Source organism: Marmota monax, unplaced genomic scaffold, assembly GCF_021218885.2.
Source record: "Marmota monax isolate L192 unplaced genomic scaffold, Marmota_monax_Labrador192_F-V1.1 WCK01_AAM20220418_F8-fsc00311, whole genome shotgun sequence".
NCBI classification, from domain to species: Eukaryota; Metazoa; Chordata; class Mammalia; order Rodentia; family Sciuridae; genus Marmota; species Marmota monax.
Window position 1 is genome coordinate 511,920 of NW_026694601.1, and position 25,584 is coordinate 537,503.

Consider the following 25,584-nt stretch of genomic DNA (forward strand, 5'->3'; position numbering starts at 1 on the left):
GTGGTGCTAAGAATTGATCTCAGTGCCTCACACATGCTAGTTAAGCAGTTGACCGCTGAGCCACAACCCCAGCCCTATCCAACTTTCTTTTTAAACTTATAATTTTTTTAGGTTCTTAACTTGTGCTGAATAATATTCTATTGTATGGATATACCATGTTTTATTTATTCATTCATTAGTCTTTGGGCATTTGGGTGCTTCTTTTTTGATAATTGTGAGTAGTGGTCCTGAGAATTTGTTTTGTGTCTAGTTGGGTACTTTTAATCCCTTTGGGCATGGATCTTGTATATATATACTAAATTCCTTGGTTATTTAGTAATTTTGTGTTTAACATCTGTTTATGATTGAGTTACCACAATAGATTTGTTATGAAAAGAAGCTTTTGCTAAAAAATCAAGAGCAGACAAATTAGCCTAAAGCTAAGTATAATGGTGCACACTTGTAATTTCAACTGTTTGAGAGACTGAAGCAGGAGGATTGTTTGAGTCCAGGATTTCCAGGCTAGTGTAGGCACCATAACAAAACCCTATTTTTTAAAAAACAATAACAACAACAATGGATTTTTCTTTCTTCTTCTTCCTTCTCATCTTCCTCTTCCCCTCTCCTTTCCCTCTGTCCCCTCTCTTCTTTCTTCCTCCCTATTTCTTCTATCTTATCCCCCACCCCTTCCCAGCTGTTGTGAGGTGAACAGCTTTTTCTCTGCTACATCCTTCCACTGTGATGTTCTTTTGCCTCACCTCAGGCCCAAAGCGGTGGACTGTAAGGACACTGAGACTCAACTTGGTTTGGCCAAGTGTTCGATCAAGGGGCCTTGGGCCTGGTGATTCTTGTCAGGAAAAGCGGGTAGAAAAGAAAATCAAACAAAAAGGAAAATAAGTATAAAGACATTTACCTAGCTATGGTACAAAAACAATGACTCTTAACTACCAGGTTAATTTTCAGACTTCAGTTTCTTCATTTGTCAAAATGCATTGATGTAACTAGGTTATGTATGTGGCCCTTCTAACTATTCATTTTTAGTTTGGAATACTTTCTAGGATTTCATATTGAATACTAGAGTTTGAGATTTTACTTATGTGAACAGTACACATTGGGAGTTACAGTAATATGTTATTAGAGGGATGAATAAAATATAGGCTGAACTTCAGATTTCATTTTGAGTTATTTTTCATGATAAGCAGTTAAAATGTTGATTGTTTTAGTTTTTTGGGGAAGAATTGGCTAAGTGAAGGATTGAAGTCTTCATTGCTGTTTCCTTAACTAGTTATTTTGATTAATTATGCTTTTCAGTTATTGGTTAATAGCTAATTTTTTGTTATTTTAATATCAGGAGTTTGCAGTCCCTGACTATCGCTCTTCTCATCTTGAAGTTAGTCAGGCATCACAGCTCTTGCAGCAACAGCAACAACAGCAGCTTCGAAGACGACCTTCCTTACTTTCAGAATTTCACCCAGGGTCTGACAGGTAATGGAATTTTTAAAAGGATTATAATTTGGTCATTTTGTTTTTGGGGGAGGGTGGTGTGCCGGGGATTGAATGCAAGGGCACCTGACTACTTAGCTACGTTCCCAGCCCTATTTTGTATTTTATTTAGAAACATGGTCCACTGAATTGCTTAGCAACTCACTTTTGCTGAGGCTGGCAAAAGTGATCTTGCCTCAGCCTCCTGAGCTGCTGGAATTACAGGCCTGTGCCACCAAGCCTAGTTTGCAGTTTCTTTTATTATTATTTTTCACTAACCAAGATATGAGTGGGCATTTATAATTTATATTTTGAGCCCTTTATATTGTTTGATCTTCTATAGTAGTTATCACAATAGTTATCAAGTTTTTAAAACTTGTTTCCACAACATTAATGTTAATGTTGGGGGAAATAATGGATACCTATGTTTGAATCCTGGTAACCTTGGTTGTTTTATATAAACTAATGATCTTTCTCAATTTATACTACATACTGGAACCACCTGGGATAACCAAGTCCCCTCACAGAACAATTAAATCACTCTCTGAAGTTGTACCCAAGTATTAGTTTAGTGTCTATAGTTTCCTAGGTGAGTTTCATTTGCAGCTAGGGTTGTAAGTTTCTGACTTAGACTATTTCAGCTTTAATTTTCTGACTTGTAACAACGGGGATATTAATGCCATGGTGTTCAAAGTAAATAGTAAATTTCCATCAGTTAGAGTAGTCCCTCTATGTGGTAGTCTTTTTCTCCAATGTCTTTACCATCTCTTCTTTTACTTTTTTTCAATTATAAAGTTTTTTTAAAATAAATTTATTGCATATATTTAAGGTATGTGTATAACATGATGCTATGGTACACATATAAATAATTAAAAGGTTACTGTACTGAACAAATTAACATATTCATAATTTCCATTGTTGCTCCCCTCTTTTCCAGCAAGAGCAACTAAAATTGACCCACTTGGCATGCATCCCAAATACGGTTTTATTGCCTAGTCCTAGTGGTATAGGTCAGATCTTTGAATTTGTCATCCTACATATCTGCTACTTTGTATCATCTGACTACATCATCCTATTTTCATCTTTCCTCTGCCTTTGGAACTGCTGTTTTGTTCTCTATCTCTAGCCATTTTTCTTTTGTACTAGGGATTTAACCTAGAGGAACTTTATCACTGAGCCACATCCCTGGCCCTTTATATTTTTTATTTGAGACAGGGTCTTGCTAAGTTTCTTAGGGCCTTGCTAAGTTACTAAGGCTGGTCTCAAACTTGTAATCTTCTTGCCTCAGCCTCCTCAGTTGCTGGGATTACAAGCGTGTGCTACCATGCCCTGGGTATATTCTAATTTTTTAAAAAGTTTTTTTTTTTAATATATACTTTTTAGTTGTAGATAGACACAATACCTTTATTTTTATTTGGTGCTGAGATTCAAACCTAGTGCCTCACACATGCTAAGTAAGCACTGTACCACTGAGCCACAACCCCAGCCCCATATATTTGAATTTTTTAAAAAAGATTCCATATGTAAATGAGATCATGCGATAATTTTTTTCTGTGTCTGGTTTATATCACTTAGCATAATGTCCTCCAGGCCCATCCATGTTGTGGAAAATGGGTAGTTCATTTTTTTTTTAAACGTGAATAATGTATACACACATGTACACACATCAGTTTCTTTATCAACTTATCCATCAATAGACAGATTTTTTTTCTTTTTTCATATCTTGGCTATTATGAATGATGCTGACTAAAATCAGAGTGCAGACGTCTTTCATTTCTTTTTAATATATGTTCATAAGAGGGATTGCTGGTTCATATGATAGTTCTATTTTTATTTCTTCAGAAACCTTCATACTCCTTTCCACAATGATATACTATTCACATTCCTGGCAATAGTGTGCAAGAGTTCACTTTTCTCCAAACCCTTGTCCACATTTGTTATTGTTTGATATTTTGATAATGGCCATTCTAATAGGTATGAGGTATTATCTTATATATGGTATTTTTTTTTGAGAGAGAGAAAAGAGAGAGAGAATTTTTTTTAATATTTATTTTTTAGTTTTCAGTGGACACAACATCTTTATTTTATGTGGTGCTGAGGATCGAACCCAGCGCCCTGCACATGCCAGGCGAGTACGTTACCGCTTGAGCCACATCCCCAGCCAATATAATGATTTTTAAAAATATTTTTTTAGTTGTAGATAGGCACAATATGTTTATTTATTTTTATGTGGTGCTGAGGATCAAACAGAGGGCTTCATACCTGCAAGGCAAGAACGCTACCACTGAACTACCCCAGCCCCTTATATAGTGGTTTTGATAATGGTGTTGAGTAATTTTTCGTGTAACTTAACAATTTATTTATTTTTTCCTTTTTCCTCAGTACGAGAGATTGACCTCAGGGGCACTCGACCGCTGAGCACATCCTCAGCCCTATTTTGTATTTTATTTAGAGACAGGGTCTCACTGAGTTGCTTAGCACCTTGCTTTTGTTGAGGCTGCCTTTGAATTTGCAACTCTCCTGCCTCAGCCTCCTGAGCTGCTGGGATTACAGGCATGTGCTACCATGCAAGGCTCATGTAACTTAACAATTTTTATGTTTTCTTTGAAGAAATGTCTATTCAGGGTTTTGGGGAGTTTTGCCTCTTCTTTTTTCTTTCCTTTCTTTTTTTGGGAAGTACTGGGGATTGAATCCTGGGCATTGTTCATGCTAGACAACTAACCACTCTACCACTGAGCTGTGTTCCTAGCTTCTTTTTAAATTTTAATATTAAGGAGCTGGGTACAGTGGTGCATGACTGTAATCCCAAGGATTTGGGAGACTGAGGCAGAAGAATCTCAAGTTTGAGGCCACGTTGGGCAAATTTAGACCCTTTCTCAAAATAAAAAACAAACAAACAAAAAAATAGTTTGGAAAGTAGCTGAGTGGTAGTAAGCCCCTGGGTTTGATCCCCAGTATTGGGAAAAAAATTTATTGTACCAGATTATAGTAGAACTTTCATTGATTATAATGTTAGCTGTGGGTTTTTCATAAATGGTCTTAATTATGTTGAGGAACTTCTATATCCAAATTGTTAGGGTTTTTTTCCCATTATTTTTTTAAATTTTATTTATCTTCAGTGGTAGGTGGACATAATAACTTTATTATTTATGTGGTGCTGAGGATTGAACTTGGTGCCTCACCAGTGCTAGGCAAGTTCTCTACCACTGAGCCACAACCCCAGCCCAAGTGTTAGTTTTTATCAGGAAAGGATGTTGGAAGATGGAGATGTATCTCAGTGGTAGATAGCTTGCCTAGTATGTATGAGGCCCCTAGGTTCGATTCACTGCACTGGGAGTAGGGGCAGGGAAAAAGAGTTGGATTTTGTTGGATGCTTTTTCACATCAATTGATGTTATGTCTTTTCTTAATGTGATGTAACACATGGATGGGTTTGTATATGCTAAACCAGTCTTTCATGCTTGGGATAAATTCCACTTGGTTATGATGTATTTTTTTTTGAGGGGGGTTACTAGGGATTGAACTCGGGGGGCACTCAACCACTGAGCCACATCCCCAGCCCTGTTTTGTATTTTATTTAGAGATAGGGTCTCACTGAATAGCTTAGCGCCTCACTGTTGCTGAGGCTACCTTTCAACTTGTGATCCTCCTTCACAGCCTCCTGATCTGCTGGGATTACTGGTGTTGTGCTAGTTGCTCGATGCTGAGAGCCATAGCCGAGTCGGAATGACGCATGGTGTATCATCTTTTTGATATATTTTTGGATTCATTTGCTAATATTTTATTGAGGATTTTTGCATCAGTAATCTATCAGAGAGACTGGCCTATTGTTTTCTGGTTTAGGAATCAAGGTGATGTTGGCCTCATAAAATGTGTTTGGAATTAGCCCTCAAGCTCTCATTTTTTGAATAGTTTAAGATTTGTTAGTATTAATTTTTCTTTGGATATTTTGTAAAATTCAGCCTGAAGCCATCTCATCCTGGACTTCTCATTTCTGGGAAATTATGATTGCTTCTTCAATTTGTGTGTGTGATTGGTTTGGTCAGACTTTCTATTTCTTTATGATTCAATCTTAGTAGGTTATATTTTTCTAGGAATTTATTTATTAGTGACAAATAATTATAACAGGCCCTTATTATCTGTTTTAGTTCTGTGATATCTGTAGTAATTTCTTTACTATTCACTATACTTACTAAATTTCTTTTCTAGTTTTCAATAGTATAAGGAACCTTATTTCCTATCTTTAAAATGTGTTTACTTGTTCAGATATTATGATGATAAGATTTAAAATTATTTGGCTACATTTAAAATTACTATATATATACTTTTTGGTGAAATTTGTAGAGATAATTTATGTTAACCCTCCCCAATTTCTAACAAATATCCAAAAGTAGTTTTTAAAAAGGTTTAAAATTTTTAAGTTGTATGAAAAAAAGAAAAGTAATCTTACTTCTACCATGAACTTGGAAAAATGAGATTTAGGGAAAGGAATTAGAAGGAAATTTGAATGACTTGACCTCCTGTTACCTACTTTTTTTTTTTAAAGAGAGATAGAGAGAGAGAGAGAGGGAGAGAATTTTTTTAATATTTATTTTTTAGTTTTTTCGGAGGACACAACATCTTTATTTTTATGTGGTGCTGAGGATCGAACCTAGCGCCTTGCACATGCCAGGCGAGCGCGTTACTGCTTGAGCCACATCCCCACCCACCTTACCTACTTTTAACTCTCAAAGAAGCAGTGTTGAGAGAAAGAAAGAGGGTCAGTAATATCCTAGGATTTCTCATGCATATTTCCTAATTGGAGAAAAATTAAATGGGGGTGGTAGTGAATGGTATGCTTAGACATTCCCATTCTGCTGTCTTGGTTTCTCAGTGGTTGCAGATAGAGGACCTGTGGTGTGAAATTTTCCAGGGTGATGAGCAAGCCCTCGGGAGTAATTTATATGTCTGTTTGGAAGAGTAGATCAGCAGAGGCTTGAACACAGCAAATACATACCTGGAAAGAGAAATTAAAGAAAACTCAGTGTGCCCTCCCCCCAAAAAGCCTTTTGTGTAAGAAACACAAACCAAGAATATACCCTATTAGTGCAGTGTACTGTTGATGAACTTAAAATGATACATTCAAAAATAAAATAAGACAACCAAAGAAATAAAATGATTGATTGGACATTCAGATATCACCCTGCCCACCTTTATAAAATCAGTATATAAAATGAAAAGGATCAAGGAATAAAATAAGGTATGATTGAAAGTAAGAAGTCTTGACAGAATCAGAATGAATGCAGAAGGACAAAGTTTAGGCAGTTACAAAGAAGTAGAAAACTATGAAGATCATCTAACATGATAACATATATTTCTGGACTGGAGAAACTTGTAAAGTATAGAAATTATGTAATTGAACAACAAATGTTTTCCCCTTAAAGTTTAAGAGGAACTCTAGGTTGGCAGAGGGTTTTCTTGTGGGCTAGCAATAACTTTGATTCTTTGTGCTGTGTTGACTGGCTTGGCCTTTAACCTCATGACAGATGGTAGTTTTTTTCCCCCATTTTTTTTTAATTGTTGCATTATAGTTCTACATAATGGTGAAATTTGTTGTTACATATTCCTGTGTGCATAACTTGGCCAATATTATTCCCCATTTACCCGCTTTCCCTTTACTCTTTCTTCCCATGGTGTCCTTAATCTACTGATCTCCCTTCAGTTTTCATGAGACCCCCCCCCCCAACTTTCTTTTCCTTTTTCTTCTTTAGTTTTCACATATGAGGGAAAACATATGACCCTTGACCTTCTGAATTAGGTTTATTTTGCTTAACATAGTATTCTCAAGCTCTATCCATTTACCTGCAGATGACCTAATTTCATTTTTCTTTATGCCTGAGTAAAACTCTGTTGTTTGTATGAATGTATGTGGATCACATTTTCTTTATCTTTTCATCTGGTTCCATAGTTTGGCTATTGTGAATTGTGCTATTATAAACATGCATATGCCTGTTTCCTTATAATAAGTATGATGACTTTAATTCTTTATCATAAATACTGAGGAGAGGTATAGGTGGTTCATGTAATGGTTTCATTTCTAATGTTTTGAGGAAACTCCATATTGATTTCCAGAGTGGTTATACTAATTTTTACAAACCCATCAACAATGGAAAAGTATTTTTTTCCCCTACATCTTCTCCAGCATTTATTATTGTTTGTATTCTTAATAGCTGTCATTCTGACTGGAGTAAAATGTGTTTGATAGATTACTTCTGGCTAATGAGTGGAGGATGAATCTCTTGATTAATGTAGCTATTGTTGTTGAAATTGTGAAGTGCAAGCTCTTCAACTTTGTTCTTTTTTTCCCAAGGTCATGTTGACATTCCATATAAATTTTTTAATTTTTTTAGTTGTCAATGGACCTTTATTTTATTTATTTATATGCGGTGCTGAGAATCTAACCCAGTGCCTCACACGTGTTAGGCAAGCGCTCTACTACCGAGCCACAACCCCAGCCCCTCCATATAAATTTTAAGATAGTCTTTCTACTTCTTTAAAAAAATGCCAGTGGGAGTTTGATGGAGATCACATTGAATGACTCTGTTAAGTTACTTTGTATTATCTCAACAGTGTTACATCTTCCAATACATGAACATGAAATTTCTTACTGTTTTGGAGGAGGGGGCACTGGAGATTGAACTCAGGGGCACTTGACCACTGATCTACATCCCCAGACCTATTTTTTTTTTTTTTTTTATTTAGAGACAGGGTCTCACTGCGTTGCTTAGTACCTCACTTTTGCTGAGGCTGGCTTTGAACTTGTGATCCTCCTGGAGATTATAGGCGTGTGCCACAAGCACCCAGCTAAATTTCCTACTTTTTTTTTTTTTTTAAATCTTTTATTCCAGCTGTGTTTTCTGAGTTTCAGTGTTTAAGTCTTGATCCTCCTTGGTCAAATTTTATTCTTATTTCATTCGGGTGCTATTGCAAATAGAATTATTTTTAAAATCCTTCTCAGGTTGTTCAAAGCTAGTATGTGGAATACAATGGGATTTTGTGTGTTGATTTTTGTGTCCTGCAACTTCATTGCATTTGCTTATTTACTCTTAAGCATTTTATGTGACTTCTTTAGTGTTTTCTATGTAAGAGATTATGTCTTCTGTGAACAGGAATGTGTTTCCAATTTTGGACACTTTTTATTTCTTTTTCTTGCCCGATGGTCTGACAAGAATGTCCAGTGGTGAAAGCAGTCATCCTTGTTTTATTCCTAAAGCTTCTTGCTCCACTGTTTTTTGTGACAAGGTTCTTCATTTTAAGAGGTCATGGAATTTTGTGTTTTAAATGAGGTTTACAATTTTTGAAGTATAATTTTATAGGCCTTAGCATTTTTTATCATCTCTCCTAAACATGAAACCCAATGATTATGTTTTCAGTGAAATGTTGTTTTTTTGAGATGTTAATTTAAAGCTTGGCCATAAAGTAAAATATCACCTCTGTAAATACTTTGGTAGAAAATTGTCAAGTTAATGAATACCCATAACCAAGACTCTGTAATACATCATGTAGACAAATAACAGATGCATCCTAACTTTCAAGACACTTTTTTCTTTTGGGGGGAAATTTAGAATTTTGGGGGTCAGGATGATGTGCTAAGAAACAGCATTGGAAAAAACTTGGTCTTTTTTTTCTTTTCTCTTTAGTGGTAGTAGGGATTGAACTCAAGTCCTCCCACATGTGATACAAGTGTTCTCCCACTGAACTACACCCATCCTACCCCCTTATTTATTTTCAAATAGGGCCTCACTAGTTTGCCTACACTATCCTGGACCTTGAATCCTTCTGCCTCAGCCTCCCTAGTAGCTGGGATTATAATTCTGTGCCACTCTGCCTGGCATGTAATAGACCAATCTTTAAGACTCGATGACACCTTACTTCAAGTCACTTGTCTCTCCATGTAGCAGTAGCTGGGAGTTTTTTTGTTTTTTTTTTTTCTGCTTATTTTTATTATTGGTTGAAAAATCCTCAGATCTGGAATTCATTTTTTATGGCATAGGGTTTAAAACTATTTTATGGATATCCTTTAGGAACTTGTAATTTCTTTTGCAAATCAAAATCTTTTGTCATTTACTTCCAGATTTTTTTTTTTTTTTTTTACCATCCTTCCCTTCCCTGCCAAAGAATCTGTTATTAGAATTAGAAGTTTAATAGTACTCTAGTACGGTATATATTATTCTGAGTTGAGCAGGAGGCAGGAAGCAGTTCACTTTGAAAATAAACACAAATTTTTAATTTATTTAAAAGTCTTACCAGGATGTTAGAAGTATCACTTAAAAATTTTCAAGAATTTTTTTTGGTTGTTGTTATACGTATTAGGCCTCAAGAGAGGAGAACTGGATATGAACAGTTTCACCCAGGCCCATCCACAGTGGATCATGATTCACTGGAATCCAAGCGACCACGTCTGGAGCAGGTTTCTGATTCCCATTTTCAGCGTGTCAGTGCTGCGGTTTTACCTTTAGTGCACACGCTGCCAGAAGGATTGAGGTCTTCTGCAGATGCTAAGAAGGTAAATATTTGTTCTCTTGCCCTGTGGAGCTATAGGTTTGTAATGTTTATTTAGCCATATTCAGGCACAGTGCCTAAAAGACAGTCCAGTTATGCCACTCCCTAAAGGCTACTGCTAATAGGAAAGTAAAAATTTTGTTAAATAGAACCATATAACACAGATTTAGTTCTCCAGACTTTAAAGTCAGTACTTTTGACTTTTTAGGAAATGAAAACAATCTGAGAACTGATAAAGAAAAATTTCTATTGGCTAATTCTCAGAAATTTGGACTGACTTGCTGCACTATAAAATATGGTCTGAGGCACTCAAGACTACCAGTTTTGTCAAATTTAAATTATATTTTAAATAAGCCCCTATAATGTAGTAGCAATTTATTAACTTACTACATAGGCGAAAACACATTTTAGGTACAGTTTAACTATAGTTTTTAATGTAGAAAAAAATTTGCTTCTAATTTATATAAGTATTACAAATACAGAAAACTTGGAAATGATAGAGGAAAGAAGTGATGTAATTTATTTGCAGATAATGACTCCCTTATTTCGTTAATTTTTAAATAAAATTTTGTATATTTACTGCACTATGTGATATTTGATATATATGTATATTTTGGAATGAGTCAATCAAACTAATTAACGTATTTTTTACCTCTTGTAGTTGCCTTTTATGTGGTAAGAAAATTTAAAATCTCTTAGCAGTTTTCAAGTATATAATATATTATGGTTAACTAGAGTCATTCGTACAATCAGATGGAACAAATACTTTTAGTGTTAACTATATTTTGTGACATTTCAAATAATGCATAGAGTGAATTTATGAGAGTTCTTTTAAGTTCACATTATTTTTCCTCTTGTGTTTGTTATTACCCTTCTTTTGTGAAATGTGTCCCTGTATTATGCTTTTGCTTTGTTGTTATGCTTATCTTTTTCAGTGGTCTGTTTTCCTTATTAAATTTGTAGAGTAGGAAATACCTAACAAGTAGGTATTGAATAAATACTTGTTTTAAAATAAGTTAAGAAATGATTAACAGTGGCATATTAACCATTTTTATTAACATCTGTTAATGCTTTCCCCACTGTCTTTTGTCTTAATTTTTTTTTTTTTTGAAGCAGGGGCACTTAACCACTGAGTCACATCCCCAGCCCCCCCCCCTTTTTTTTTGGATATTTTATGTAGAGACAGGGTCTTGCTGAGTTCCTTAGTGTCTTGCTGAGTTGCTGAGGCTGGCTTCAAACTCTTGATCTTCCTGGCTTCAAACTCCAAACCACTGGGATTACAAGTGTGTGCAATCACACCTAGCTCTATTTTTTTTTTTTCTTCTTTTGTGATTTGGGATTTAACTCAGGGGCACTCAACCATTGACCCACATCCCCAGCCCTATTTTGTATTTTATTTAGAGACAGGGTCTCACCGAGTTGCTTAGCTCTTTGCTTTTGCTGAGGCTGTCTTTGAACCTGTGATCCTCCTGTCTCAGCATCCTGAGCTGCTGGGATTACAGGCATGCGCCACTGTGCCTGCTAAAATTTTTTTTTATCTTTATAGCGTACTGAAGTTTAAAATGTTTTTGACAGAGCTGGGTGCGGTGGCACATACCAATAATCCCAGCAACTCCGGAAGCTAAGGCAGGAGGATTGCAAAATCAAAGCCAGCCTCAGCAAAAGTGACATGCTAAGCTACTCAGTGAGATCCTGTCTCTAAATAAAATACAAAATAGGGCTGGGGATGTGGCTCAGTGGTTTTAGTGCCCCTGTGTTCAATCCCTGGTAACCCCCCCAAAAATGTTTTTCACATCAAACCTCTTTCCTCTATTTACTTTTATGGCTAATTGCCTTTTCTTCCCTAATATCATGTGAATAAATACCCACAATTTTCTTTGAGATTTTATGCAATGAAAAATAATTTAAAAGATAGTATGTCTATGCTTTATTTTCAAATAGTTCAAGAACAATTTGTATATATAAAGAGAAAGCAAATATAGCATACAACTGGTAAATCTAGATGAAGGATAAATGACTGTCCTTTTTATTATTCATTTAACTTTTATGTAAGTTTTCAAAATAATAAGTTGAATGTAGAAAGCTCTTTGTGGTAAGCTAGCTTCTGGGAGGTTTGAGACACACCTGACCATGTGATGCACCATTATTATATAGTGTTTCTGGTTTATAAGAAATGTTTTACTGCATTAAAAGGAAAAAAACCCTTAAACATAGCGAATAAAGTTCTTTCAGGACTGAATAATTTATCATAATATAATTTAAAGATATATATATATATTAGCAGAAGGGAATCTTAAGCACTCATTCATTAAAATGTAACATGTTGGATCAAAGTAAGACCTATTTCCTTTTTTCTTTTGTTTGGTACCAAAAAAAAAGGGATTGATTGTACACAGGGGTGCTCAACCATTGAGTTACATCCTAGACCCTTTTTGTTTTTAGAGACAGGGTTTTGCTAAGTTGCTTAGGGCCTCATGAAGTTACTGAGGCTGGCTTTGAATTTGCAGTCCTCATGCCTCATCTCGAGCTGCTGGTATGATAGGTGTGCCCACAGCATCTAAGCTTATTTCTATTTTATAGTTGGGAAACCAATATTGAGGAAAAGTCAGAGACCTATATAGAGCCTTTTAAGTTGAAAGGAACCCCTAGATCTGCTTACCTGACTCATTTTTCTGTTGTTTGTTTTTGATTTTATGTTGAGTTTTTAGTTAATGTTTTCAGATGGTTTCCCCATTTCATTATTTGCCTCTTACATTTGTTATAATTTTGATAATCAGAAGATTGTTTTTGTTTCATCAGTTTTTCTTTTTAAATAGTATGTTTTGTTATTATCCTTCCTAAGCCCAAGATGTCATTTTTTAAAGTTTTTTTGTGATTTGCTGATAAACCTCCTATGTTTGTTATTTCTTGGCTTTTATTTTGATATAAGATGTGAGTAGGAAATTAATTCTTTTTTTAAAAAATAGCTGTCTGGATGTTGCATGAAGGTGGGGACAATGTTTCGATTGTAATTTTGTGCCTAAATTCTGTCATATAAGGATGTACTCAGGAGTTTTATCTTTTTGTTAAATATTTAATCAGAAAGGAAGTCGTGGAAAATATTGATATGTAATACCAATTCTTAGGGCATGCATCAGAATTACCTGTGGAGCATTTTCAAAATCTACTGATGAAAGTATAATGTTTCACATTTATACATAATTATATAACACAAATATTAATATAACATGGAAGTCTGGATGATTCATTAAATATTTTTCTCTGTACATTAATGTTTCAAAGTTTTCAGGAACAAGCTATCTCACAATTAAAGAAGACCTTAAGAAAATTAACAAAGTCTGCAGTTAGTCTTCATTTAGTGTCAGAGTAGCTGGTTTAGTGAATTCAAGATTGTTATGCTTTGGTGGGTGACTCAGGAGGAATGGAGACAGAAGGATTGCAATTTCAAGGCCAGCCTCAGCAATTTAGTGATGCCCTAAGCAACTTATTGAAATGCTGTCTGAAAATGAAAAGGGCTAGAGATGTGGCTTAGGGGTAAAGCACTCCTAGGTTAAATATCCAGTCCCAAAAAAAGAAGAATTACTATGCCTTTCATGGTATTAGTGAATGTTAAAAAGATATTATAAAGATATTTCCGCCTATATTTTGTTTTTTAAGGTTGATGGGGAGATGGTCATACCCCAGATATGATTTCTTATTTTGAAGACACTGTTTTCTTTTGAAAACTAGTAACTTCAAGAATTTATATTGTAACAGAGGAAGCATGAAGTACAGGGTTTAAGGCTGCTAGAGATAAACTGCATATTAAACCTAAATGATACAGGAATTTAACTGTATTATTGATCTATTGTTATTTAAATTTTTTTTAGATTTATATGTGTGTATATATATATACATATACTTTTTGGTTTTTTTTTTTTTTTTTTTGGAGGTTCTAGAGATAAGCCTTGTGCATATTGGGCAACTATTCTGCTTCTGAGCTATATTATTCTTTGTTTTATTAAGGCTTCCTTATAGAGTTGTATAGGATTTTAGGATGTAGCCACCATCATCTTTTCTCCAGATGTCCCTTTTATTAAGTGTGTGCTATGTCAGGTTTAGCCTTTTTAGGCTTTTTAGCAATATACATGTTATGTTTTAGCTGCGGTCTCTGTAACAAAGTGGTTTGAGACAATTATTTAGGTATCTCTTCTGTACATTCTTGGTTTAGAATTAGAACCAGCTAGGTTTTGTTTGTTTTTTTGGTACTGGGAATTGAACCCAGGGGCACTTAACCACTGAGCCACATCCCAGCCCCTTTTTATATGTAGAGACAGGGTCTTGTCAAGTTGCTTAGGGCCTTGCTAAGTTGCGGAGGCTGTCTTCAAACACTTGATTCTCCTGCCTCAGTCTCCCGAGCCTCTGGGATTACAAATCAGCACCACTGTACCAGGCTCATTATTTAATACCTGTTAGGTTTTTACAGTTTCACTTATCATTCTCATTCTGGGCTTCTCATAGCCTAAAGAAAACTAAAACCTCAAACTAAAATTCATTTGTTTTATGACCTGGCTTATATCTTTACCTCATATTGGAAGTTAGTGATTTTGTGTGTGTATTGTGATAGTAGATTTTGGGTGGAGGGGCTTTCATTCTTTTGCAGATTTGTTGGTGGAATTGATGAAGTTTTTCTTTTCTTTTTCTTTTTTTTTTTGTGTGTGTAAAGTAAGATGATGGTTTTTCACTAAAGAGAGATTACATGTGTTATAGTATGGACAGGCTTAGTTGTCTATCTGCTTTACGATGGTAGGCCTAGAAATGGTAAGAACAAATGTTCCTAGGTCTGACTTCTGTGCCTCAGCTTTGATCCTTAGAAATTCTGAAAACTCTGTGTGTGTGTGTGTGTGTGTGTGTGAGAGAGAGAGAGAGAGAGAGAGAGAGATATTGGGGATTGAACCCAGGGCCTTATACATGCTGAGTATATACTGTACCACTCAGTTACATCCCCCAGGCCCTGAAAAATTTTTGATAGGAATTCTTGGCCATATCATAGCTGTTAAGTTGGGTGGACACACAGGTTTTACCTGGAGAGACACTATTTCTTATTCTTATTTTAAAGAGCTGTTGCAAGAAAATGGCTCAGAAATTTATCTCTTTCTTTCCTTTCCTTTCCCTAGAATTTCCCAGTAGTGTCAGTATGGTTACTGAAGACTGATCAACCACCTGGCCACCTCACTGTGTATAGCTTTTAGGGTCTTCAAAATAGTGAATGATTCATCTAAACTAGAAAAGTTCTGTAACCATCTGTGGGATTTATGTATGTATATTTGCTTGTGTGTGGATATGAAAATTGGTAGTAAGAGACTGCTGTTAGGGAAATAGTACACATGGCTCTGCTGTATTTTAAAAGTTACTTTTTCAGTTAAGACCATCTTGACTCTTAAACAGCCAGTGTGCTGTTAGTGAGAAATAAATTGCTGGTCTCAAATTTCTTTAAAGGATCCAGCATTTGGAGGCAAACATGAAGCTCCATCTTCTCCAATCTCTGGGCAACCATGTGGAGATGATCAAAATGCTTCACCTTCCAAGCTTTCAAAAGAAGAGTTAATACAGAGTATGGATCGTGTAGATAGAGAAATTGCGAAAGTAGAACAGCAGATCCTTAAACTGAAAAAGAAACAAGTAAGTGCTTTTATTTCTTAATATATGCTAATATGTTTTTCCCCCTAAAGAAGGTAATGTTGAATTTTCCATATTTTAGAACTATATATAAAAGGAATCATTCCTTATATAGTCTGTGATTTGCTTTTTTTGGCTATTAGTTTTCTTAGTTTCTGTACTGTCTGATTATATATTCTTTGAGTGTACTGTATGATGCCAAATTTGTTAAAATGAGAGTACAATTTTACATTCCCATTTGTAGCATGGATGTGTATTAGTTTATGCACATCCTTATCTTTACTTGATGTATATTTTTTTTCATTTGGATATGAAGTAGTTTTCACTTTGGTTTTAATTTGCATTTCTTTGATTAGAAATGAGGCTGGGCTTAGTTTCACTTGTTTGTGGCTTGTTTTCCCAGTACGTATCATTAAGGTCTTGTATCCTCTTAAGTTGTTTTGTTATTTTCTTATCTTTATTTCCTACCAGGTGTAGTGTTGCATGCCTGTAATCCCAGCTACTTGACAGGCCAAGGCAGAAGGATCATAATTTTGAGGCTAGTCTCGGCAACTTAGTGAGACCCTATCTCATAAGAAAAAGAGTTGTGGATGTAGTTTAGGGATAAAGTACTTGCCTAGCATGTGTGGGGGGAAAAAAGATTTCTTAAAGACTTGTCAGTTATGTACATCATAGATATCATTTAAGTTGTGGTTTGTCATTTCTTTTTTTTTAAGGAAGGATTTGCTTTTTAAATGAGAAAGTATTTTGCCTTGATATATTGTCTAGACTGGTCCGTAACTCCTGAACTCAAGTGTTCCTCCTGCCTCAACTCTCAAGTAGCTATGATTACAGGTGTATGCCACCTGGCTCAAGGAAGGACTTTTTAAAAATTAAGATTATATGTCATATTCCACAATACTTACCTTTTCAAAGTGCTTGTAATATATTTATAAAGATTTGCCATCACCAGTAATTCCAGATATCAAGTTAATTTTTATTACTTTAAGAGAAAGCCCCATATCAATTAGTAGTTACTCCCCATTTCTCTCATTTTCATCCTTTGGCTTCCCCTCAACTGTCTGTGTCTATGATTTGTGTATTTTGGACATTTTGGCCTATAGCAACATAAATTATGTGACTTTTTGTGTTTGACTGCATTTATTTAGCATGTTTTCAAGATTCATCCATGCAGTATTTTGTATGGACACTTTATTACTTTCTATGATTGAATAATAGTTCCATTGCTTGGCTATATTTTATTTGTTCATTCATTAGTTGGTAATCATTTGGTTTGTCCACTTTTTGACTATGATGAATAATGCTGATGTGATATTCATATTTTTGCATTGACATGTTTTCCCCCTTGGATATACATCCAGGAGTGGAATTGCTGGGTCATGTGGTAAATCCATTTAAATGTTTGAGGAACTTCCAACTGTCTTCCAAAGTGGCTGAACCATTTTATATTCCCACCAGAAGTTTATAAGGGTTCCACTTTTTGTGTCTCCTTGTCAATGGTGTTTTTTGGTGAACAGAATTTCTTTAAGTCTTATGAATAAGGTAATTTATTATATTCTTAAAGTTTTGTAGTTTTGCTTTCCACATTATTCTTTTAAAATATTTTTAGTTGTAAAGGGATCTTTTATTTATTTATTTATTTATATGTGGTGCTGAGGATTGAACCCAGGGCCTCACACATGCCAGGCAAGTGCTCTACCACTGAGCCACAACCCCAGCCTCAGCCACAACCCCAGCCTCCCACATTATTCTTTAATCCACTGGAAATTAACTTTTTGTCACCCTCAAGGTAACAGTCAAAAGCCCCCCCACCACCACCACCAACTGCTCTTTAGTATTGATTCTATTATAATTAATGTTTACATCTATAAATAGATTGCTTTCTGGGCTTTGGGTTCCTGTCTGCTGGTATTGTCTTCTTAGGTTCTCCTACTTATTAGAGATTTATAGTAATTCTTATTCAGTAAGAAAATAAATCTCTAATAAATCTCTAATGCCCCACTTCTGTGTAAACATTTCAGCTACCAAAAATTTTTGTATCTCATATAATTTTTAGGATCACGTTGTTCATTTCTCCGAAAAATCTTTCTGAAATTTTAGAGGGAATCATATAGAATGTAGAAATCAATTTTGAGGGAGTGATGTCTTCTATTTTTTGCATACTGGGGATTGAACCCAGAGCCTTACTCATATTAGGCAAGTGTTTTACCAGTGAGTTATATACCCAGCCCAGAAAAGATATCTTTATGATTTTGAGTCTTAACAATCCATGAATATAGTATACTTTTCCATTTTTTAATTTTTTTTTCATGTTTTATTTATTTTGTGATTCTGGGGATTGAACTTAGGGCCTCACATATGCCAGTCAAATGCTATACCACTGAGGTACACTCCAGCCTTTTTTAAATTTTGAGAAAAGATTTTATTACTTTTACTAGGCTGAATTAGAACTTGTGATCCTCCTCCTTCAGCCTCTAAGTCATTGGGATTGCAGGTGCATGCCATTGTACCTAGTTCATGTTTTAGTTTTGTCCAAAAATATTTTATGTACCTTGTGTTAGAGTCAACTTAGATACTTTATATTTTTATGTTATTGTTTTTTTTTTTTTTTTTTTTTTTTTTTTTAATTTTTTATTGTGGGTTGTTCAAAAACATTACAAATTTCTTGACATATCATATTCCACACTTTGATTCTAGTGGGTTATGAACTCCCACCTTCACCCCATATACAGATTGCAGATTCACATCAGTTACACATCCATTGATTTACAAATTGCCATACTAGTGTACTAGTGTTATTGTTAATAATATCTTTGTAAAATTTTTATTTGTTTAAATATTACATTTGACTTCTTTTATACTAACTAGCAGCTTCTCAAAATTATTGTTTTTATGCTAATGATTCATAGATTGTTTTGGGGCCTCTGTATAGGTAATAGTCATGTCAGCATTTTAAAAAATAACATTTTTGTTTTTATCTTTACAGTTTTATTTCTTTTATTTATTTTTCTATTGTTTTATTGTTCTGGTTCAGACTAATATTTAAAGTGATCATTGTTGTTCTTTGCTGCTTTCATTCATTCATTTATTTATTTATTTTTAATTATTTTTTAGTTTTAGGTGAACACAATACCTTTATTTTTATGTGGTTCTGAGGATCCAACCCAGTGCCTCATGCATGCTAAGCAAGCACTCTACCACTAAGCCACTGTTAAAGAAATGTGTTTTACATTTTATCATTGATTATGTTGAGTTTTTTGTAGACACTCTTCATCAGGTTGGAAAATTTCCTTCTATTCCAATATGCAGACTTTTTATTTAATCATGAAGGAATGTTTAGCTATACCATTTTTTTTACATTTACTGAAAATCTTTCTCCTTTAATATCTCAATGTGATGAACTCATTTAGTTTTAAATCACCTGTGTATTTTAGTGTTCAGCCTAAAACAGTCATGATATATTATCTCTTTTTAAAATTTAATTGCTGGATTTAATTTAACAATATTTATTTTGAGTTTTGTTTTGCAATACTGGGGATTGAAGCCTGGGCCTCACATGTGCTAGGCAAGTGCTCTATCCTCAGCCCTTTTTAAATTTTATTTTGAGATAGGGTCTCGCTAAATTGCCCAGCATTTAGTAATCTAGCAGATTGCTGGAGGCTGAATGTCAATAACTAATAAAAATTTTTAAAAAGGTTTAACTGACTAGGAAACTAACAATCTTTAAAAATTTATACACCTAAAAATCAGGACTTAAAAATATACAACATAAAAACTGACAACTCCTCGAGAAAATGAAAAAATTTAAAATCCCAGTGGTAATTGATATGTTGCCAATAAAAATAAGAAATTTTATATATATATATATATATATATATATATATATATATATATATATATATATAAAATTTTGAAGAGTAAAAAATACCCATTATTTTCAAGCATAACCAGAATATTTATGAAAACTGATCATCACAATCAAAAAATTAACCAGAAATTTCAAGACTGTACTAAAGATCATATTCTTTTGCCATTATAGAGTTAGAAATCAACCAAGAATAAACCAGAAGAAATCATATGCCTGGAATTTTTATAAAACAATAATTAATACACTGGTCAAAAAAATTGTGATGTACGATAAAAAGTTTTACCAATTAAAACTTGTGGAATGCGGCTAAAAGGAGTAAATGAAAGAAAAGAACTAAAGCTAAAAGATTAATGTGTTAAGTACCCAAGGTGTAAGACATTATAGAGTAAAACCAAAGAAAGGAAATAAGAAGCAGAAACATTACACAGAAAATAGGGGAGGAGGCAGGGGATTAGCAAGAATGGTGGAATGTGATGGATATCATCATCCAAAGTACATGTATGAAGACATAAATTGGGTGTCAACCTACTTTGTATAGAAACAGAGATATGAAAACTTGTGGTATATATGTGTAATAAGAATTGTATTATAAAAATTAAAAAAACTAAGTACATGTATAAAGACATGAACTGATATGAACATACTTTATACAAAGATATGAAAAATTGTGCTCTATATGTATAATAAGAATTATAATACATTCTGCTGTCGTGTATTTAAAAAATAAAATCAATTAAAAAAAAGAGAATACAATTATATTCCCCCCCCAAAAAAAATTCCCCAAGAAAATAAAAGCGAATTTTTAAAAAAGTTGAATTATTAGTAAAAATTTTCACATGCAAAAGTAAATTCATACTAGATGCAATTGATTTTATCACTGTTTAAATTCTGCCAAATGCTCAAATAATTAAAATCTGAAACTATTTGAGAGGTTAGAAATGGTACAATACAGGCTGAGGTTATAAGCTCTGGTGATTTAAAACTAGGATAAGTAAGGTAGGTAAAATTCAGCACAATTAATGTAAAATTAATATAGAAGAATAAATAGGTGAGGACGGTTTGGGTTTCTTTCTGTGTGTGTGTGTGTGTGTGTGTTATTTGTATGTATAATTTGTGTGTGTGTGCAATGTTATTTATTAATTTATTTTTAGCCTTTCAATTATAATGATTTTATCCCAGGGCTATTGAGGAAAAATGAAGTGTGATTTCCCTAGGATTATTTATTCCTTAACAGGGATTTTAAAAGAAGGCCCTCTAAGCAGGAAAGAAAGGACATCATTGAAGATACTGCACCTACAAAAATGATCTCAGGATTTCAAACATCTTTCTTTCGCTTATAAAATAACAGACTATAAGGGTTTTTGGAACTCCATAGTGGAAATGTTCCTACAAGCTTCTCTCTTGGCAGATTTTTAATCCTTTGATTTAGGGGTGGTCTGACTTAAACAGGACTGGGAGCTTTTACTACTAGTCTTACTTAGTAGTATAGGTATTTTTTCCTTTAGGCCTTTTAATGGACCTAACTTTAACTTAAGTCCTTTTTATTATCTTAGGCAAGGGATTTATGCTTATATCTATTCATGTGGATGTTCGTTGAGCATTTACTAGGTTTCAGACATTGGTTTGTGTGCTGTTTGAAAAAAAATGGGTAAAGCAGACAAGTTCCTGCTTCACTAATAATAAGTAATATTTACCAAACATTTACAGTTGTTTTATGCTTTATATATGAGTCATTTAATCCCTTCAGAAAGCTATATGATTAGGTTGTATCCCTACCCCTACTTTACATGCGAGTCATCTAGATATTGGCTTAAGATTGGAGCAAGAGGGCTAGGGCTGTAGCTCAGTGGTAGAGCACTTGCCTAGCATGTGTGAGGCACTGGGTTCAATCCTCAGCACCACATAAAAATAAATAAATTAAATAAAGGTATTATGTCAATCTACAACTAAAAATATTTAAAAAAAAAAAAGATTGGGGCAAGAACCCAGAAAAGTTACTAAAATCACATCACATATAGGGAGACTCTAAGGCTTAAACTGAGACAGTAATAAAGTAAAAGATTTCTGCTTTGTAACTGCTCATGTCAGCAGTCTAGTGCCTCTCGACTGGAGCACTATAAAATATAGTGATTCAGGATTGTGGCTCAGTGGTTGATTGCTTACCTAGCATGTGTGAGGCACTGGGTTCAGTTCTCAGCACCTCATGTAAATAAAGATCCAACAACTAATAAAAATATTTTTTTTTTAAAAAAAAGAAGGGTTCAGGGATGCCATAGTTGTACTAAGTTAAGGATTAACCCTCAATCTCTTTTCTACCATATTATTTCCACCGGATCTTATATATACTGTGTGTCTCTAATACACAGTTTTTCCAGTGCCATCAAAAGGTCTTGAGATAGAGGTACCTAGGTTGCCTTCATCAGTATTAATTTCTCTTAATGGTTTGCTTTAATTTATCAAAATTATAAGATGTTTCTCCTTAGTTTCATATCTATCTATCTTAGGGTGATTTATGTTGTTTAATTATTAGTTAAAACAAATCTGATTATCTTTGAATTTGGTCCATGAGACCTTCATAGATTAAATGGCTATCCTACAGAATCAGTAAGCAATGCTCAGTAGCATATGTAATCTCGGGTGGTTAATTACTGGTTGAGGTGATATGCAGCAGATGTCTGACTCTTCCTTTCTGGGTCTCTTAGCAACAGCTCGAAGAAGAAGCAGCTAAACCTCCTGAGCCTGAAAAGCCTGTGTCCCCTCCTCCTGTGGAACAGAAACACCGCAGTATTGTCCAAATTATTTACGATGAGAATCGGGTAAGCTTATGCTGTCTCTGATAGCACAGGCCTTTATGCACCCTTGACTGTGACTTTTCTGTTTTTGAATTTGTTCCATTACAATTTTCATTATGTTAAAATCCTATTTCTATTTTACATTATATATTGTAGATATACTATTTAATGAATAGAATTTTATCAGCAAAGTTTGTCCTATTATGTAAGTACCAACAAGCAAATTTGATTATATTTAATATATAACAGCTTTTCTGTAGGTTGTTTTTCACTTCTTTTTCTTTTTTAATAATTAGTTTTTAGTTGGACACAATACCTTTTATTTTATTTTATTGATTCATTTTTATGTGGTGTTGAGGATCGAACCCAGGGCTTCACATTTGGTAGGTGAGTGCTCTACCTTTGATTCACAACCCCAGCCTGTTTTTCACTTCTGAAGTGGTACTTAATACCAAATCTTGATAATATTTCAGTACAGATAGGCCTTGGATATGGAAATGAACTTCATTATCACCTTCAGGATTCATAAATAGGCTTTGTTAAACTTCAGTTTTAAAGTTAAGATTGACTTTGACCTTTAAGTAGACTTTATTTTTAAAATTTATTTAAACAGTTCTTTTTGTATTCTTAATTAAAAATGTCATGGATTTAAGAAAGCTAGGCCTCAATTCTATAAATCATTTTTGTATGACAAAATTAATTTTGGGCCAGAACCTTGTCCAGAAACTAGCAGTTAAAGGGAAACTGATTTCACCCCAATATAAAGAAAATATTCTATCAAAGCTGATAAATTGTGACTTCCAGAAGTTCTCAATACAAAAAAATGTTAATAGGCTTTACGTATCATGGAAGAAGACAGGCTTCTTAGCTGAAAGTTGATCTTACAGTAAAAGTTGAGATTAATTGTTTCAGATTATTTGCTTTGTAGTGAGTTGATTGATCAGAGTCAATCTGTTGTATGCAGAGAGCCTATAACATTATAATAGCCAGATATTTTTTAAAAATTATTTTTAGTTGTAAATGGACACAATACCTTTATTCTGTTTATTTAGTTTTTTTTAATGTGGTGCTGGGGAATGAACCCAGTGCTTCTAGAATGCAAGGCAAGCTCTCTACCACGGAACTACAACCCCAGCCCCAATAGCCACATCTTAAAGAAAATTTGAGTTTAAGAACAGTGACTGTTAGAATTGGGTGCCATCAGGCAGACCTGTAAACCCAGGGACTTGGGAGGTAGGAGGATCAGAAGTTTGAGGCCAGCATGGGCAATTTAGTGAGACCCTGTCTCACAATTTAAAGAAAAACAGCTGTGGATGTAGCTTAGTGTTAGAGTGTTTGCCTAGCTTTTGTGAAGCCCCACAATGGGGAGGAAGGGAGAAAGGAAGGGAGGGAAGGAAAGAAGGAAAAGTACCTGTTGGCTCTGCATTTAGCTTAGTAATAGACTGCTTGCCCCTTGCATATACAAAGTCATGGTTTCCATCCATAGCACCACAGGAAGGAAGGGAGGGAGGGAGGGAGGGAGGGAGGGAGGAAGGAAGGAATTAGTAATTCAATAAACATTTATAGATATGATCTTGGGCTCAGATATGTTTGTGTATGTACAGGTAAATAATTGAGTCATCAGTTATAAATACTTATATATCGTTAGTGTTATAGGCAGGTTAAATGTAGATAAGTAATATTAGTTTCTTGCTGAGCTCAATATTGGTCCATTTTATTGAATAGCTGGAGCAATACATGAAGATAAATCCAGTGAAGGTGGAAGGCAATAAGGGAAATGAGTGATGAATGTGCCGTGTCGGGGGTGGGGGTGTCCAGTGTAGACAGTTGCCTTCTTACTTAAAAGAAATCAGAAATAAGGAGTCTTATGTGATATCTCCTGGTGTTTAAGAAATACTGTGTATAACTACAGAACACTCTAATGGGCTGATGGGCTTCACTGTCAGTTTGTGACCTCAGGGATAAAGTAAATAAGAATTAGAGCTGAATGGAAATTTATAATTTAGTATAAAACATTTTATAAAATGTTGACCTACTCCCTCCCCCACACGTGCACACACGTGACAGGGCTTGAACTCAGAGGCGCTTAACCACTGAGCCAACCCTTTTTTTTTTTTTTTTTTTTAAGAGACAGGGTCTCATTAAATTGCTGAGGGCTTCACTGTTGAACTCGAGGTCCTCCTGCCTCAGCCTCCCAAGCTGCTGGGATTACAGGTGTGCACCACCATATCCGGCAAATGTTGACCTTTCTTAAAACAAGTTAATTTTCAAATAGATTCAGCTCAGTATGTTTACTGGTTGGTTGAGTTCTTTAAACAGGCCTTGTCTTAAACAATTTCAAGATTAGTGAATTCTGTGTTTGCTTCATTGGGATATGGACTGAAAACTATCTGAAGAAGATGTGATACTCTAATTATATAGATGCCTTCATTAGATAGCTTAATAATGTTTCTTAATGCCCATTAGCAAAACTTGAAAACTCCTTTCAGGCCTCTTCTTTCAGTTTTAGCATTTATATTTTGATATATTTGTGCTATAAAGAACAAAAAATTTGAAATCTTATATTTTTAACTCATAAAAATTGTGGAAGTCATCTTTTTAATTTTTTCTTCCTTTTTCACCCCTTCTGTTGGGGGCTGAACTCAGGGCCTCTTCCATGCTAGGCAAGTGCACTATCACTGAACTACATCCCTGACGCTCATATGCTTTTCCTAAATATACCTTGCTACTAGTCATTTGCTGTAGTTGTACCTCTGTAGTTCTAGAATCAAAGTGGGGGCTCCTGGAGGGAAAGAGAGAAGAGCTAAGCTGGATGTAGAACACTGAATTTCTCCCTGCTCACTTTCCAGTGCTTTCTGCCTTAACTTGCTGCCTTTTATAAGGTCTCCGCTGCCTGTGCAACATTTTTTTTTTTTTAGATAACCTTATCTGTTTTGATACCATCAGCAAAGATAGATGGAACAACGATGAAAGCACATCTCTCATTCCTTGTATAGCAGTAGTCTTTGCTGGTTGGAATTAAGCTGAGTGTATCTTAAAGAGATGTCAACCATTATCATGTTTAGGAAATTGTTCTTTAATTTAAAACTTAGTGGGAAGAAGAAAACTATCCAAAAGAGAATGTTAATTTTAAAGATGGTTTCCTGAGAGAAGTTGATTCCATTTGATTTAATTTTCAGACTGTTTGTTTAGTTTCCAAACAGAATATTCTCCTGTACTATTTTTAACACTTTGATTTGCTATTTCCCTACTTATTTGTAGGTTT

At 34.5% G+C, this 25,584-nt stretch overlaps 1 protein-coding gene across 20 annotated transcripts in view; it reads left to right on the top strand.

Moving 5' to 3' along the window:
- Ncor1 (nuclear receptor corepressor 1) overlaps positions 1 to 25,584 on the top strand; it is a 153,486-nt gene that overhangs the window by 29,893 nt on the left and 98,009 nt on the right. For all 20 annotated transcript variants that reach the window (XM_046422057.2, XM_046422061.2, XM_058572008.1 and 17 more), the window contains 4 exons: positions 1,331 to 1,464; positions 9,813 to 10,005; positions 15,480 to 15,662; positions 22,230 to 22,343. In XM_046422057.2, the coding sequence (XP_046278013.1) occupies positions 1,331 to 1,464; positions 9,813 to 10,005; positions 15,480 to 15,662; positions 22,230 to 22,343 (624 nt within the window). The remainder of the gene's footprint in view (positions 1 to 1,330; positions 1,465 to 9,812; positions 10,006 to 15,479; positions 15,663 to 22,229; positions 22,344 to 25,584) is intronic.